Raw genomic sequence first — 15,879 nt, 5'->3', positions numbered from 1 at the left:
TCTAGAAATACAGTTTCAATATAAAATTATCCGGAAAATAGATTGTGCACTTTGACCCTTTATTCTCTAACATATAACATCTAATCTTCACCTTATACAGCACTGTGCAAACATTTTCAGTGTCACCTCACATTTCTTTATTTTGCTTCCATGTTTTTTTTTTTAACCCAATCGTCTCCAGTGTTGTCTACACATAAAAGACAACGAAGCAAAGAACACATTGTATCTTTAGGCACTTTGTCATAAGCAGCCTGTTACAAAAAGAAAAATTCGTCTTTTTTTTCATGAAAAAAATGCAAAAGATTACACAGTACGATAGGCATACAACAAAACAAGAGACAGCCAACATCAACAAAAGAGTGAAATACAAGACACCTGGAAGACTGCTTTAAGTAATTTTATGTACAATGTTTTCATTCATGTTTGCATATTTCAATAAATGCATTTTTCCAGCAAAATATAAAGAAATATGGGCTGACTCAAGACTTTTCCACAGTACCGTAAATATCCAAATTCCATGTCCAACAGTGACCCTTCGTATGTTTTTACTGGAAACTTGGTTTATATTGCTGGTAGACTGAATCATGTCACAGCTATGAATAAAAATATATATTTGCATTCATCATATTTCATTTTGTTTGTGTTGGAGACTCTGTCAGTTTGTCATGGCACACTGGGACACTGAATACTATGGGGCTGAGCTGTTATCAGTGTATTAGCCTTTTCGTTGAAAAGAGCCCATGTGCAACACATCTGCAACATTAGAGTGTTCTTTGTTTTTGCTCCACAGCCAGGACATCAAGATCTAGAGGTTTCCTTACCATCTAATCACTATTTAATGCCCGGTTTTTCTTTAGAAAATATAAAACATGTACATAGTTGAATAGATTAAGTACTACTGTATTTGAGCCAAAACAGTCAAATTCCTCATGCTGCATGTTTGCTTTTTGTGCCAAAAGCCTCTAGTGACTGACTCAGTTTAATATTCTTTTAACATGCAAAGCCTTGTTGAAATACTTGGTGCTACGTCAGTCAAACACTCTTACAGTGTCCTTCAAAACATTGCCCTGGGACACCCTGATCACAGATTATGTTTAGTTATGGCTCTCTCGGCTTCATGTCCCCAAGCATGTAGGAGAATTTTTCTGTCAGTCGGAGTTCAAAGACAGATCAAACTCTCCACCAGGCGGTGATAAGTTGACAGCTCTGCTCCTCTTCACTCAGGTGTACAAAGGATTTAGCTGCAGGTCTGACGACATGGCAACAGATTGGTCATATCACCTGTTCAACAAATGGGAACTGTGAGTTTCCTGTTCCAGAACAGTGATTGGAGTAAGTTCAATCAACTTTGAGTATGTTCATTCAGAGTTAAGCAAGTAAGTCACCATTGCAACGGGGAAATGAAGCGCAGGACCTCCATTTTTGGATAGAGGAATACGAACAAGTGTCAGCGCAGACCATGATATAAAAACAGGAAGAAAAACAGAGCAATTTAATCAGTTTGTGCCACTTTGTCATCATCACATCAAAGACAGAATAAAGTTTGAGATAAAATCTATACATTTTGTCAGTGCTCATCGTTTAGCCAGCAAGAACTTTGATCAGATAAAGCTGTATCCTAACTTTACATTTGATTTTACAGCTAATTATTCAGCCCAAACGTGACAGGACGAACTGTAGGAAACAAAAAGTAAAGATCAAATGTGAAGAAACAGTTGGCACACCTGATTAGATCAGTTACCCAGATCACAACAGACTCCAGACAGACACACCCTCAGTAATTCCGATAAATAAAGCAGTTGAACCAGTCTGAAACTAAAATAATTTTTGGAATCTTAGTATAGTAGTGGAAGTCTAGTATAAGGAAATTAAACAGAAGAGAAATGTAGCCGTTATTTTCCCAAGAAACTTGCTTTTGCCTTTGCTTTTTACTTTCTTTTTTGCCACGTTTATGTAATACGAATCCATCTTTCCTCCCTCCCTCTCTCTCTCTCTTTCTGTCTAGCTATCTTTATATAAAGTTGCATTAGTATGTCAGCATAAATGGAGTCACATTTTGTCATGTAATTTCAAATGCAAATTTTCAAAGACCTCAACAAATATGAGCGAACAAACAAACTGTTTCTTTGCAGTTTGTCACAGTTGCTGTATTTCCCAAGGAGACAAAAATGCCAATATGTCACACTCAGTCCAGGGTCTTATTTACACTCACTAAATTCTACCTGTTATATGGGCTTTGTAGTGTGTAGAGGCAGGAAATCAGCCATGGGGTTCTGCTTATATCTTGTTGAATTCAGTTGGTTAAATCCGCAAAGAACAGCTCACAGAACAAATTTAATTGGAATTTTCTCCAGTTACTCGTTTGTTTTACTCCACCCCAGGACCTGTTCTGGTCATATGACTCACTGTGACGTTCCCTGTTGGCAGCAGTGGTAAAGTTAAAACCCTACTGCACCACTCAGTCTGCTGTCACTGATGTCACATCACACAACAGATATGAAGCACGCTCCTCTCTTAATCCTCATACTCAACAACTTCTGTGTCTTCTCACAGAGTAAGTAAGTTTTAAGCTAACAATCTATTCCAACTTCTTTGTTCTGGAGCATGCAGTTCATGTGCTAGTTGAGACATGTTAAGCACCCAGAGTAATTTTTTGTTTCTGTTACTCAAGAATGCAAATGCCTGAAAAGACATTATTAGACATAAACTGTACATATTTGCGATCATATGACTTGACATCTATGCTTTTCAGTTTTAACCACAGTTTTGTTTTTCAGTTCCCCATGAAATGACCTACGTAGTGGGCTGTTTCGTCCAAGGCCTGACAGAGGTTCAGTTTGAGTTTGATGGCGAAGAGTTTTTATACGCTGATTTCCCAAAAGAAGAGATTGTCTACACTGTTCCCAAATTTATTTTTCCCGATCCGAGTCATGTTTTGGTGGGTTTGAGTATCCTTAAAGATGCTTTGGACAACAGGGACTGGTGTTTAATAATTACTAAAATTGCTGCAATGGAAGAGAAGTATCCACCAGAAGAAAAAGGTAAATCAACCCCAGCATCAATCTCTGTACAGACATGATTGAGAAAATGCTGAGGAAAGTTTTATTTGTGTTTTTACCTCCTCTAGACCCTCCAGAGATTGTCCTCTTCTCTTCTGACAAAGTTGAGCTGGGAGTAGAAAACAGCCTGATCTGCTTGGTGAATCATTTCTACCCACCTTCCATCAATGTTACCTGGACCAAAAATGGCCATCCGGTGTCCACGGGGGTGTCACTCAGTCGATATTTCCCTAATAAAGATCAAACCTTCCACCAGTTGTCCACTCTGACATTCACACCGAGTGAAGGAGACTTTTACAGCTGCACTGTTGAGCACTCGGCACTGGAAACACCCCAAACAAGAATCTGGGGTAAATATTTGACCTTATGAAGGCACTAAAAACAGAAATTTCATTGTGTCTGTAATGACTTATATTGTCTTTAACTTTCTCTACAGAAGCTGAGCTCACGAACAGTGATCAAAGTCTTGGACCAGTTATTTTCTGTGGAGTGGGACTGAGTCTGGGCTTACTGGGAATCACAGTCGGAGTATTTTTCTTTGTAAAGGGACACCAACGACAGTAACTTCTCTGCAGTTAAATATAGTCAGCATATGATAAACAAACACTATATTATTTCTGCACAGTACCATTTAAAGCCAATAAAGTTAACACACACAAAACAAATGCAGTAACCCGACATGTGATAGAGACTAAATGTAAGTTTGTACAATGTGTACAGTGTTTAATAAACTTCGATGTACATCATGTAAATCAGTTGTATTTTTGATTTTGTCTTCTTTGATATCTTAACCACATAACTTGTAGAGATTGTGCTTGTTATTAACCTATAACTGCTATTTTTGTTTATACTTTGCATATACATATATTTAATTAAATTTTTTATACAAAACCACGATAAAGTGATTCAAAGCTTTTTGTATTCTGTGTGTTTCTTTTTGTGTTTTACATAAATACTATAATCTACCAATACAAAACTTGCTTTACTAGTAATGTGTAATGTTTTGTTTTATTAATTACACTTAGAAAATATATATATCCTGAGTTCTCCATTTGACTGAAGTGGCACCATGAAAAAAAATGCTGGTTCAAAATCTTTACTTCCAGATTTTTAACCAAATGTATTTTTTTTACTTCTTTTTTCCCCATCAGTAATCTTTATGCAAAATAACTGAGGGGGTAATATGAGACCCAGTGACAACATGAGCACTGAAATCAAAACAATACATTTCGGGAACTCAACTTCCTGAATTTTACAACTCAGTGCCAACTTTAACTACTGTTGTCAAGGTGTGATGATTCAGTCACCTCGCTCTTATTTACCAGACAGCATGTCTCGTACTCACAGTTTTCTTCCTTTCTTCGTGCTGTTGCTGGTCTTTTCAACAGAAGGTAAGTTACACTTTTTATTTATACTGCTGATCAAAGTGATACAACAGACTCAAATAGCTACTTAGCAGCTATCTGTTTAGCTGTAGGATCTGATGTGTGATGATAGGATATACATTTAACTAACCATGTTAACTACTGTTTGTTTGAAAACATTTTTCAGGCGCTCTCTTTGGATATTATATGGCTCATTGCCAGTTTACTTCCCCTGACGGCCACGATGCCGTGTACGTGGAGCAGTTTTACTTTAATAAGGTGTTAGAATGTCAATACAACAGCAGTGTGGGGAAAGTAGTTGGTTACACAAAGAACGGAATAGAATTTGCAGATAAGCTCAACGGTGACAAGGACTTTATGAAACATGAGGTATGGAAATCAAACCTTTGCAAAAGAAATGTCCAAATGTTTTACGATGGACTCCAGAATTCAGGTAATTTTCACAAATCATCACAGAAATTATCTTGAAACTGTGTCTCTTACTCTCTGTCTACAAAGAAAGTAAAGTTTTGTTTTAATGACTTGGATGTTTCCTCTAGTCGAGCCCTACGTTTGGCTGAGGTCTGTGGATGCAGCAGACAGCAGACATCCAAGCATGCTCGTCTGCAGCGTGTACAACTTTTACCCAAAACAAATCAAATTGACGTGGCTCAGGGACGGAAAGCAGACAACAACCGATGTGACTTCCATGGAGGAGCTGCCAAATGGAAACTGGCTCTATCAGATCCACTCCTACTTGGAGTATACACCCACACCTGAGGAAAAAATCTCATGCATGGTTGAGCATGCAAGCCTCAGGAAGCCCATGATATATGACTGGGGTAAGACAGTATTTAATGCTACCTGTATCTGATCTTTAGATTAGAAAAATCATACAGTATTTCATTAGTTACTTCATTTTACAGGTTTACACACGTAAATCCACTCAGGGAGAGTTTAAACATAAAATATGACTACCTGCTACTAAATGCAACTGATTCAGATGTAAACTTTATGGTTGTTGTTTGAGTAAAACACGAAACTTGAAGATGTCAGAGTGAGACATGCGATGTTATAAAAGGCATTTCATACTATTTTTGACATGTTTACCTAAAGCCAGGTAACTTAATAATAAGTAAATGCCACTTACATTTACTCCAAATCATTTAAGTACATTTTTCTACCGGTATTTCTGTATTTTCACGGTCGTAACTGATTATCATTCAAATGTGACTTTGCTTTCTTTGTGGATATATCCGGATTTTCCAGCATACATTCCTTTGACATTTTCTGAGAGAACACCAACGGGGAATTCACAGAGTAAAAGGCCCATGCTGCCACACATTAAAAACGGCCAAGAGGATTTAGCGACATAGCGGTGATGTGGTTAACACTGTCACCAATTTCCTGGTTTAAAACTCCTAGTTGGCCAGGCCTTTCTGTATGGAGTTTGCATTTTTTCCCTGTGCGTGTGTGGGCTTCCTCTAGTTACTCCTGCTTCCTCCTAAAGTCCAAAGACAAGCATGTTACTCTAGGTCAGCTGGCGCTTCTAAACTGGCCATCCACGTGAGGATGATTAATAAAATACTGCATGAATGTACAACACATTGTAGTCTAATGCACTTTAGAGTTATCAATAATATAAAAATAGTGTCATCGAAATGACTCATGATTCATATATTTGATATATATCAGTGTAAAATATGTAGATGTAATATGCTGCTGATGATAAATGTGTTTTCAGAACCATCGCCTGACTCAGGGAGAGATAAGATTGCTGTTGGTGCAGCAGGGCTGCTGCTGGGTTTGGTGTTTTCAGTTGCTGGGCTCATTTACTACAAGAAGAAATCCAGTGGTGAGTGATTCTTTCTAATAAACATAAAACAATACTTGTGTGATGACAGCACCCACTGATAAGATCTATTGATAAAAATGTTGAACCTTTCTGCAGGGCGAGTTGCGGTGTCAACAACCGAGGTAGATGTTTATATTTAACAGTTATTTTTCCATCACTTTGAAACAGATGTGGAAACATCTACCAGACTATAATAAATCTGTTTTTATTTTTTCTGCAGGTTTTATACCCCGATGTCACACTTTGAGTCGGAGCAGCCTTTTGGATTTCACTGAGATTTTGGTTTCAATGATGTAAAACGTTGTGGTCAACTTGTCCTTAAACTGCCGTCTGAGCTTTTGACAGACGCACAGAGACTCACATCATCCACATTTTCTCCCACTGTAAACTTGATCCAAACTCTGCATCACATCAGCTGAGCTTCCACCAGCAAACAGCTGTGTGCTGTTTCCTGTCTGCTTTATTTTGGAAAGAAGAATTGACAAAGTAAATGTAATATGATGGGGTTTTTTTTTTTTTTTTTTAGCTTACTCTACCGCCCTCAAGTGGCCAAAAATCAGTTAATGCAGGTAAACCTTCAGCACATGTTGAAAATGGCAGCTGTAAAGCACTGCTGGGTGGAAACAGGAAATGGGCAGTAAGGGCATAACATTTGGGGATTGCAGAGAAAATGTGTAATTATTCAAATTCATGTTTGTCTAATCTGTGTAACAAACACATATGTCATCCTATCTTTCTATCCCAGCTACCCTGGTGTGGATGGTAAATCAATTTTCTGCATTAATGTCGTTTAACTACTGATAATAAATAAAACACTTGCATTTGCTTAAAAATTCCATCCATGTGTGGTTGAGGACATACATTCACAGGCCATTTCATTAGGTACACCTATTTAACTGCTCCCATAACACAAATATTTAATTAGCTAATCACATAGCAGCATCTTAATGCACTTAGGCATGAAAACATGGTTAAATCAAAAGGGAGACAGGTGATTTAACCAACTTAAAAATTACATGGATGTTGGTGCCAGACTGGAGTGTTCCCAGAAGTACTGATTCTTCCAGAGAGAATGGTCTGAAAAAGAGAAAATATCCCATCAGTGGCAGTTCTTTGAGTTTAAATGTCTTGCTGATGTCAGAGGTCAGAGCAGAATGGCTTTGGGCTCATAGGAAGGCCACAGTAACTAAAATAACCACTCGTTACAACCAAAGTTTGCAAAAAAGAAAAGAAAAGAAAAAGCACTGCAGCAGCAGAAGACCACACCGAGTACCACACCTGACAGCTAAGAACAGGAACAGTTCTTACAGAATCACAAGTGGACAATAGAAGATTGGAAAACTGCTGCCTGGTCTGATGAGTTGATTTCTGCTGCAACAGTCAGATGGTAGAGGCAGAACGTGGTGTAAAAAACATGAAAACCTGGATTCACCCTACCTTGTATTAACAGTTCAGCTTGCTGGTGGTGTAATAATGCATAAATAAATTTTATACAAAACCACGATAAAGTGATTCAAAGCTTTTTGTATTCTGTGTGTTTCTCTTTGTGGTTTACATAAGTACTATAATCTACCAATACAAAATTTGCTTTACTAGTAATGTGTAATGTTTTGTTTTGTTTTATTAATTACACTTAGAAAATATACATATCCTGAGTTCTCCATTTGACTGAAGTGGCACCATGAAAAAAAATGCTGGTTCAAAATCTTTACTTCCAGATTTTTAACCAAATGTATTTTTTTTACTTCTTTTTTCCCCATCAGTAATCTTTATGCAAAAATAACTGAGGGGGTAATATGAGACCCAGTGACAACATGAGCACTGAAATCAAAACAATACATTTCGGGAACTCAACTTCCTGATTTTTACAACTCAGTGCCAACTTTAACTACTGTTGTCAAGGTGTGATGATTCAGTCACCTCGCTCTTATTTACCAGACAGCATGTCTCGTACTCACAGTTTTCTTCCTTTCCTCGTGCTGTTGCTGGTCTTTTCAACAGAAGGTAAGTTACACTTTTTATTTATACTGCTGATCAAAGTGATACAACAGACTCAAATAGCTACTTAGCAGCTATCTGTTTAGCTGTAGGATCTGATGTGTGATGATAGGATATACATTTAACTAACCATGTTAACTACTGTTTGTTTGAAAACATTTTTCAGGCGCTCTCTTTGGATATTATATGGCTCATTGCCAGTTTACTTCCCCTGACGGCCACGATGCCGTGTACGTGGAGCAGTTTTACTTTAATAAGGTGTTAGAAGGCCAATACAACAGCAGTGTGGGGAAAGTAGTTGGTTACACAAAGAACGGAATAGAAGTTGCAGATAAGCTCAACGGTGACAAGGACTTTATGAAACGTGAGGTATGGAAATCAAACCTTTGCAAAAGAAATGTCCCACTGATTTATGATGAGCTCCAGAATTCAGGTAATTTTCACAAAACATCACAGCAATTATCTTAAAACTGTCTCTCTGTCTTTCTGTCTACAAAGAAAGTAAAATTTTGTTTTAATGACTTGGATGTTTCCTCTAGTTGAGCCCTACGTTTGGCTGAGGTCTGTGGATGCAGCAGACAGCAGACATCCAAGCATGCTCGTCTGCAGCGCGTACAACTTTTACCCAAAACAAATCAAATTGACGTGGCTCAGGGACGGAAAGCAGACAACAACCGATGTGACTTCCACAGAGGAGCTGCCAAATGGAAACTGGCTCTATCAGATCCACTCCTACTTGGAGTATACACCCAAACCCGAGGAAAAAATCTCATGCATGGTGGAGCATGCAACCCTCATGAAGCCCATGATATATGACTGGGGTAAGACAGTATTTAATGCTACCTGTATCTGAGTTTTAGATTAGAAAATCACACAGTATTTCATTAGTTACTTCATTTTACAGGTTTACACACGTAAATCCACTCAGTGAGAGTTTAAACATAAAATATGACTACCTGCTACTAAATGCAACTGATTCAGATGTAAACTTTATGGTTGTTGTTTGAGTAAAACACGAAACTTGAAGATGTCAGAGTGAGACATGCGATGTTATAAAAGGCATTTCATACTATTTTTGACATGTTTACCTAAAGCCAGGTAACTTAATAATAAGTAAATGCCACTTACATTTACTCCAAATCATTTAAGTACATTTTTCTACCGGTATTTCTGTATTTTCACGGTCGTAACTGATTATCATTCAAATGTGACTTCGCTTTATTGTTGGATCTATACTATCAACATTTTTCAGCATGCATTCCTTTGACATTTTATGAGAAAACATCAACGGAGAATTCACAGAGTAAAAGGCCGAGTTTGCCACACATTAAAAACGGCCGAGAGGATTTAGCGACATAGCGGTGATGTGGTTAACACTGTCACCTCACAGCAAGCAGGTTCCTGGTTTGAAACTCCTGGTTGGCCAGGCCTTTCTGTATGCAGTTTCTCCCTGTGCGTGTGTGGGCTTCCTCTAGTTACTCCAGCTTCCTCCTAAAGTCCAAAGACAAGCATGTTACTCTACACTGTTAGCCTTTGCAGTAATTTCCATAGCTTAGTACTGCAAAATCAACAGTAAAAAACTCTAAAGGATGTTAGCAGTTTAGTACTGTAATTTGCATGTAATTGTGGGAAAATTCCATGAGATTACATTATTTTTACGGTAACTCACCATACTCATGGAAACAGCTGTAAAATACAGCAAATGTAACAATTGGTGATGTTACTGAGATTATACTATTACACCATCCGGATTTCTGTTGTTTTCTACTGTAGATCTAAGAGTAATTACTTAAATCCTCATTCAGAGTGTATTACCATAAAATGTGATTCACTGTGAAAGTAGTATAACATATAAACTACAGCATAATTTTTAACTTAAGGAGTAAGTTGCAGCCACACTAAAATTTAATTCCTTGAACTGAATGGAACCTCATATATTAATAAATGTATTTGTTAAGTCAAACAATGTGAAACATTAGTAATACTATTAATTAATAGTATACTTGTAAGGTTAGTATTGTGATAGAGTCGCGTATATTTTAATTATACTCTTGTAGACATTATGACATTATGCTAGTACAATTATGGTGAACAAAAGTACATCTAAAAGTTAATTTCAAGAATACTGTTATGTACTAAAACGGGGCCAATATAGTCCCAAGAAGCATTATTAGTATACGTACTAGGTAAGGTATACTTGGGAAATATAATTGAAGTATACTTATTTTTGTATGGCCAGCAACAAATACTAATGGTTACATTTAGAGTAATGTTTAAAAATGACTTAATTTAGCAGGGTGTTCCTTTTTTCTCTTCTTATTCTTTCTGGACCTTCATTTGTTTTGTATAAGGTGGTTCTTTTTAAGACACCTCTGCCTAACTACAGTGAACTAACCTAATAATATGCTCTGCACATTATCACAGTTTAGCGCGTTGGGTTGTGTTTTTAAAGCAATTGTTACGTTTTTAAAGCTTTTTAATGCGACAGGTGCGATAGCCGACACCACACCTTCACCTGACGTACAACGTGACGTATGACGCACACGTCGGGTATTCACTTTCAAAACAACAATGGGGATAGAAAATATTGCTCGAGTGGTTAATGCTCCTTTCGCTGGTTGCCAACCACCATTAAATAACAACAAGAAGAAAATATTGATCTGCTTCTCTTAGTTTTGCACGTTTAAGCCGCAATTAATTCAGACTCAAACAAAGCTGCAAAGCAGGAGAACAACATGACCATCAACTATTCTGTGCCACAGATCCAGTTCGCTGCAGCACAGAGTGATGATGAGACCGTTAACATGTGCAACTTAGAAGTAGTCAGAGGTAACTGGATGTTCAATCGGGTTAAATGCAAGGTTGATTGGATTATATCTGAAGATCGTATGCTATTCGTGATAACTCTGCTAGACTCCAGATTGCTCGTCCATGCGGGAGTATCCCAAAATTAAATGAAACCACTTAACACTTTTTCCCTAAAACGGACTGACATGGGACACATTAAAGTTGGATCGGAACCAGCTAATCAGTCTGAAGGTAAGTGTTTTTTCACTTATTCGAGAGAAGTCCGAAATGCGTTCTTATTACTGTTTGTTTTGACTTTTAAGCTACCCTACCAGGATATTTTCATTCAAATGCTAAGACAAAATGTCAATAGCTATGAATGTGGAGACTCAAAAGACTAGTTAGGTAATAGTTGCCGATGGATTTATGAGACTTGATAGAAACTTGGACGTTTGCAACAGGTAAATCGGTGAACTACCGAAGTTGCGCCCAAATGCTTAAAGCTGTTAGCTGGTCAGTGTTTTCAGGTGTGCTTGTACTACCTGTACGGTGCGGAGTGCTGACTAAGTCATGTTAAACCCAATAAAGCGTCGAGCTCAAATATCTTTTCGTTTTTGTGCACTGCTCTCTTGTTGGCACACATTTTCTGTTTATTGAAGCCTTTTGTGAATAATTTTGATCATGTAAAAACTGGGAATTGGTCCCTATTGACAATACTCTTATTTTTGCATTGCATATGTCATTCAGGAAAGGTAATTGGTCACTGAACTTTTTGCAACTGTGTATTTCTAAATTTTGTGGCTTCAGTGCACGCAAATTTATATTGTTCTGTTTGCATGTTAAAAGCCTGCCAAGCACCCCAAGGCTGATCATGCTTGGTAAGAAGTCATTTATGAAATAGAGCTGATTAGACCATATTAAAATTTCTGTTTGGCACAGGAGCTTTTCGTGGACACAGGTATCCAGTCTCTGTTTTGTTAGCTCAAATTTCTGTAATTTCCTTTATAAACCAAGGTTGTTGGACATGTGTCTCAGTGAATCCAGCAAAGTAACAATATCAAATTTCACATTACATATTACTGATCAACATAGTAATCTAGCTACACCAACAGCAAAAATACTGAAGTCAATACTGTAAAGTTTAACAGCAGAACAAACTATAAACTCCAAAATAACCATACAGTTGATTCATCTCCGGTAATTTAACTGGGCTGACTCTTTGTTAGGTGTGTTTAATGGGCAGAATAATTCCCAATTATGTACAATTATAATATGTTAAAACGGACTTGTGTACATAAGGCCATTAATAATTAACTGTACATAGCTATTTGCTTTATGACTATCTAGACAGTGTGAAGAAGTGAAGTATTGAAATTATTTTATGTTGCATAATGACAACATGTTGCCCCTATACATTTAAGGACAAAAGTTCAATGACCGCCACCTGCTGGATGGTGAGTGCAGAGGGGCGTGTAATTGTTGAGCTGGACAAAGAGAACATCTTTGCTGATGCAATGTCAGTCTTCTTTGGTTCATTCTATGTATTGAACCTGGAATACCAGGAGTCAGCGTGTGCAAGGTTTTTGTAAGGATAAACCCTGAAGAGGGAACAAAATGTGCCTCCAAGGTTGGGACAAGCAGAAGGACTGGGACCACTGTGAAGCGAAAGGTTGTTCACATTAACCCTCATGTCACAACTTTCCTCCAGTGGCTTACTGAATTTGAGTGGAGAACTTCAAATTAGGTAACTGTTTTTGCTATTTTTAGTGAATTTCTTGTATAATTTAAGTGACCAATGTGTTGTTACCTGTGTCTCCACAGATGATCCATGGCCCATGCTTTCTGGACATTTACACAAGACGAACAACAATGAAGACAAGCTCTCTTGCCATCTTGCAAGACGCTGTCTCTGTCCAACAGGTTTGTTGAGTGCAACAGTGTTGATTTTTTTTCCTTCTTTTACCCGTTTGTTAAAAATTATTGCAGCTACTTACACTTTAATTGTCACATGTATTGGCTCACCCTACAAATCAATGAACTCAGTCCACAAAGCAAGATCAGGGTTCAATGCAGGTCAGTCAAGTTCCTTCACACCACACACGCTCATCCATGTCCTTGTGGACCCTGCTTTGTGCATTGATTTGGTGGTGTGAGCCAGTATTTTGGACAAAGTGTATATAAAGGCAGAAGTGTGGGGCTTGATATTATATTCATTACAATTCAGTTTATTTGTATGGTGCCAACAAAATGAATGCCAAGGCACTTCACATTGTAGGTTTAAGACCCTACAAAATATAACTAAGAAAACCCAACACTTGAGCATATGTTGTCTGCCATGATATGGATATGACATAATATCGTTATTGTTTGTACAACCATCTGAGAAAATAATGGATTACATGGTTTAGTAAAAACAAGTGCTTCCTCAATGAAAATGCGTTTTCAGTTCTTTTCAGTTTTTGATTTTGGAAATGTGTATTTCTGCAGAGGAAAATCAGAACTGAAATAAAAAGTGGTGTAAAGCACATGAATTATATTTTGTGTGTGTGTGTCTATCTATCTATCTATCTATCCATCCATCCAGTTTTTTTGGAACCCTCCAGTCTCTTACAGTATGTTACTGTTAACTGAAATTACGGTAAATTACGACCTGTTAAACAGTAAATGACCGCCTGTTGGGACACGGTATCCTCTAGCAGAGATGAATATTTTTGGTACTGATGATGCGTGATAACGGTAAGTTACTGGTTAATATATTGCAGTTTATTACCTTGCAGCGGGCTTACAGTGACATACCGTGAATAAACGGTAGTATACCAATTTCTTAATCACAGTATGATGTTACTTTGTTGACGTAATTTACGACATAACGACATAACGGTATCTCACTGGCGACAGTGACGCCAGTGAGATACCGTAAAAAAAAGCTACGGTGCGTTACCATAATTTGTCCAAGAGTATTATACCACAACAGCAAAAAACGGAATCATCCTGCAGAACGGTAAGCTACCGTAACACGGCGTCACGGTATGACGCTGGCAACAGTGACGCCAGTATGTTACCGTAAAGTGGCGATGAAAAGTCTAACAGTGTAGGTCAGCTGGCGCTTCTAAACTGGCCATCCACGTGAGGATGATTAATAAAATACTGCATGAATGTACAACACATTGCAGTCTAATGAACTTTAGACTTACTAATAATATAAAAGTAGTGTTATCAAATTGACTCGTGATTCATATATTTGATATATATCAGTGTAAAATATGTAGATGTAATCTGCTGCTGATGATAAATGTGTTTTCAGAACCATCGCCTGACTCAGGGAGAGATAAGATTGCTGTTGGTGCAGCAGGGCTGCTGCTGGGTTTGGTGTTTTCAGTTGCTGGGCTCATTTACTACAAGAAGAAATCCAGTGGTGAGTGATTCTTTCTAATAAACATAAAACAATACTTGTGATAAGATTTAATGATATAAATGTTGAACCTTTCTGCAGGGCGGGTCGCGGTGTCAACAACCGAGGTAGATGTTTATATTTAACAGTTATTTTTTCCATCACTTTGAAACAGATGTGGAAACATCTACCAGACTATAATAAATCTGTTTTTATTTTTTCTGCAGGTTTTATACCCCGATGTCACACTTTGAGTCGGAGCAGCCTTTTGGATTTCACTGAGATTTTGGTTTCAATGATGTAAAACGTTGTGGTCAACTTGTCCTTAAACTGCCGTCTGAGCTTTTCACAGAGACTCACATCATCCACATTTTCTCTTCACACTGTAAACTTGACCCAAACTCTGCATCACATCAGCTGAGCTTCCACCAGCAAACAGCTGCGTGCTGTTTCCTGTCTGCTTTATTTTGGAAAGAAGAATTGACAAAGTAAATGTAATATGATGGGTTTTTTTTTTTTTTTAGCTTACTCTACCGCCCTCAAGTGGCCAAAAATCAGTTAATGCAGGTAAACCTTCAGCACATGTTGAAAATGGCAGCTGTAAAGCACTGCTGGGTGGAAACAGGAAATGGGCAGTAAGGGCATAACATTTGGGGATTGCAGAGAAAATGTGTAATTATTCAAATTCATGTTTGTCTAATCTGTGTAACAAACACATATGTCATCCTATCTTTCTATCCCAGCTACCCTGGTGTGGATGGTAAATCAATTTTTTTGCATTAATGTCGTTTAACTACTGATAATAAATAAAACACTTGCATTTGCTTAAACATTCCATCCATGTGTGGTTGAGGATATACATCCACAGGCCATTTCTTTAGGTACATCCATTTAACTGCTTGGTAACAAAAATATTTAATTAGCTAATCACATGGCAGCAACTTAATGCACTTAGGTATGTAAACATGGTCAAATCAAAAGGGAGACAGGTGATTTAACCAACTTAAAAATTACATGGATGTTGGTGCCAGACTGGAGTGTTCCCAGAAGTACTGATTCTTCCAGAGAGAATGGTCTGAAAAAGAGAAAATATCCCATCAGTGGCAGTTCTTTGAGTTTAAATGTCTTGTTGATGTCAGAGGTCAGAGCAGAATGGCTTTGGGCTCATAGGAAGACCACAGTAACTAAAATAACCACTCGTTACAACCAAAGTTTGCAAAAAAAAAGAAAAAGAAAAGAAAAAGCACTGCAGCAGCAGAAGACCACACCGAGTGCCACACCTGACAGATAAGAACAGGAACAGTTCTTACAGAATCAAAAGTGGACAATAGAAGATTGGAAAACTGCTGCCTGGTCTGATGAGTTGATTTCTGCTGCAACATTCAGATGGTAGAGTCATAACTTGTTGTTAAAAAAATAAAAACC

The 15,879-nt window shown here is 37.7% G+C and overlaps 3 protein-coding genes across 6 annotated transcripts; all 3 read left to right on the top strand.

Annotated features, from left to right (window-relative positions):
* The first annotated feature begins 2,449 nt into the window (after positions 1–2,449).
* Positions 2,450–3,946, top strand: LOC116331338 (H-2 class II histocompatibility antigen, A-R alpha chain-like). 2 transcript variants are annotated; one of them, XM_039619147.1, is made up of 4 exons: positions 2,450–2,558; positions 2,778–3,041; positions 3,128–3,409; positions 3,496–3,946. In XM_039619147.1, the coding sequence occupies exons 2-4, from the start codon at positions 2,789–2,791 to the stop codon at positions 3,621–3,623; spliced, it is 663 nt and encodes a 220-aa protein (XP_039475081.1). In that variant the 5' UTR covers positions 2,450–2,558; positions 2,778–2,788; the 3' UTR covers positions 3,624–3,946. The 2 variants fall into 2 exon arrangements, with proteins under 2 accessions (XP_039475081.1, XP_031609853.2); XM_031753993.2 differs by having other exon boundaries at positions 2,468–2,554.
* A 388-nt stretch (positions 3,947–4,334) lies between these two features.
* Positions 4,335–7,779, top strand: LOC120432750 (rano class II histocompatibility antigen, A beta chain-like). Its single transcript, XM_039619623.1, has 6 exons — positions 4,335–4,450; positions 4,611–4,877; positions 4,984–5,265; positions 6,168–6,278; positions 6,375–6,400; positions 6,499–7,779. The coding sequence occupies exons 1-6, from the start codon at positions 4,354–4,356 to the stop codon at positions 6,523–6,525; spliced, it is 810 nt and encodes a 269-aa protein (XP_039475557.1). The 5' UTR covers positions 4,335–4,353; the 3' UTR covers positions 6,526–7,779.
* A 393-nt stretch (positions 7,780–8,172) lies between these two features.
* Positions 8,173–15,273, top strand: LOC116331322 (rano class II histocompatibility antigen, A beta chain-like). Of its 3 annotated transcripts, XM_039619620.1 has the most exons (7): positions 8,173–8,282; positions 8,443–8,709; positions 8,816–9,097; positions 12,885–12,983; positions 14,368–14,478; positions 14,557–14,582; positions 14,682–15,273. In XM_039619620.1, the coding sequence occupies exons 1-7, from the start codon at positions 8,186–8,188 to the stop codon at positions 14,706–14,708; spliced, it is 909 nt and encodes a 302-aa protein (XP_039475554.1). In that variant the 5' UTR covers positions 8,173–8,185; the 3' UTR covers positions 14,709–15,273. The 3 variants fall into 3 exon arrangements, with proteins under 3 accessions (XP_039475554.1, XP_039475555.1, XP_039475553.1); XM_039619621.1 differs by lacking the exon at positions 12,885–12,983; XM_039619619.1 differs by lacking the exons at positions 14,368–14,478; positions 14,557–14,582; positions 14,682–15,273 and having other exon boundaries at positions 12,885–13,252.
* The last annotated feature ends 606 nt before the right edge of the window (positions 15,274–15,879 follow it).

Source organism: Oreochromis aureus, linkage group 11, assembly GCF_013358895.1.
Source record: "Oreochromis aureus strain Israel breed Guangdong linkage group 11, ZZ_aureus, whole genome shotgun sequence".
Lineage (NCBI taxonomy): Eukaryota > Metazoa > Chordata > Actinopteri > Cichliformes > Cichlidae > Oreochromis > Oreochromis aureus.
This window is presented reverse-complemented; position numbering and strand designations above follow the sequence as displayed.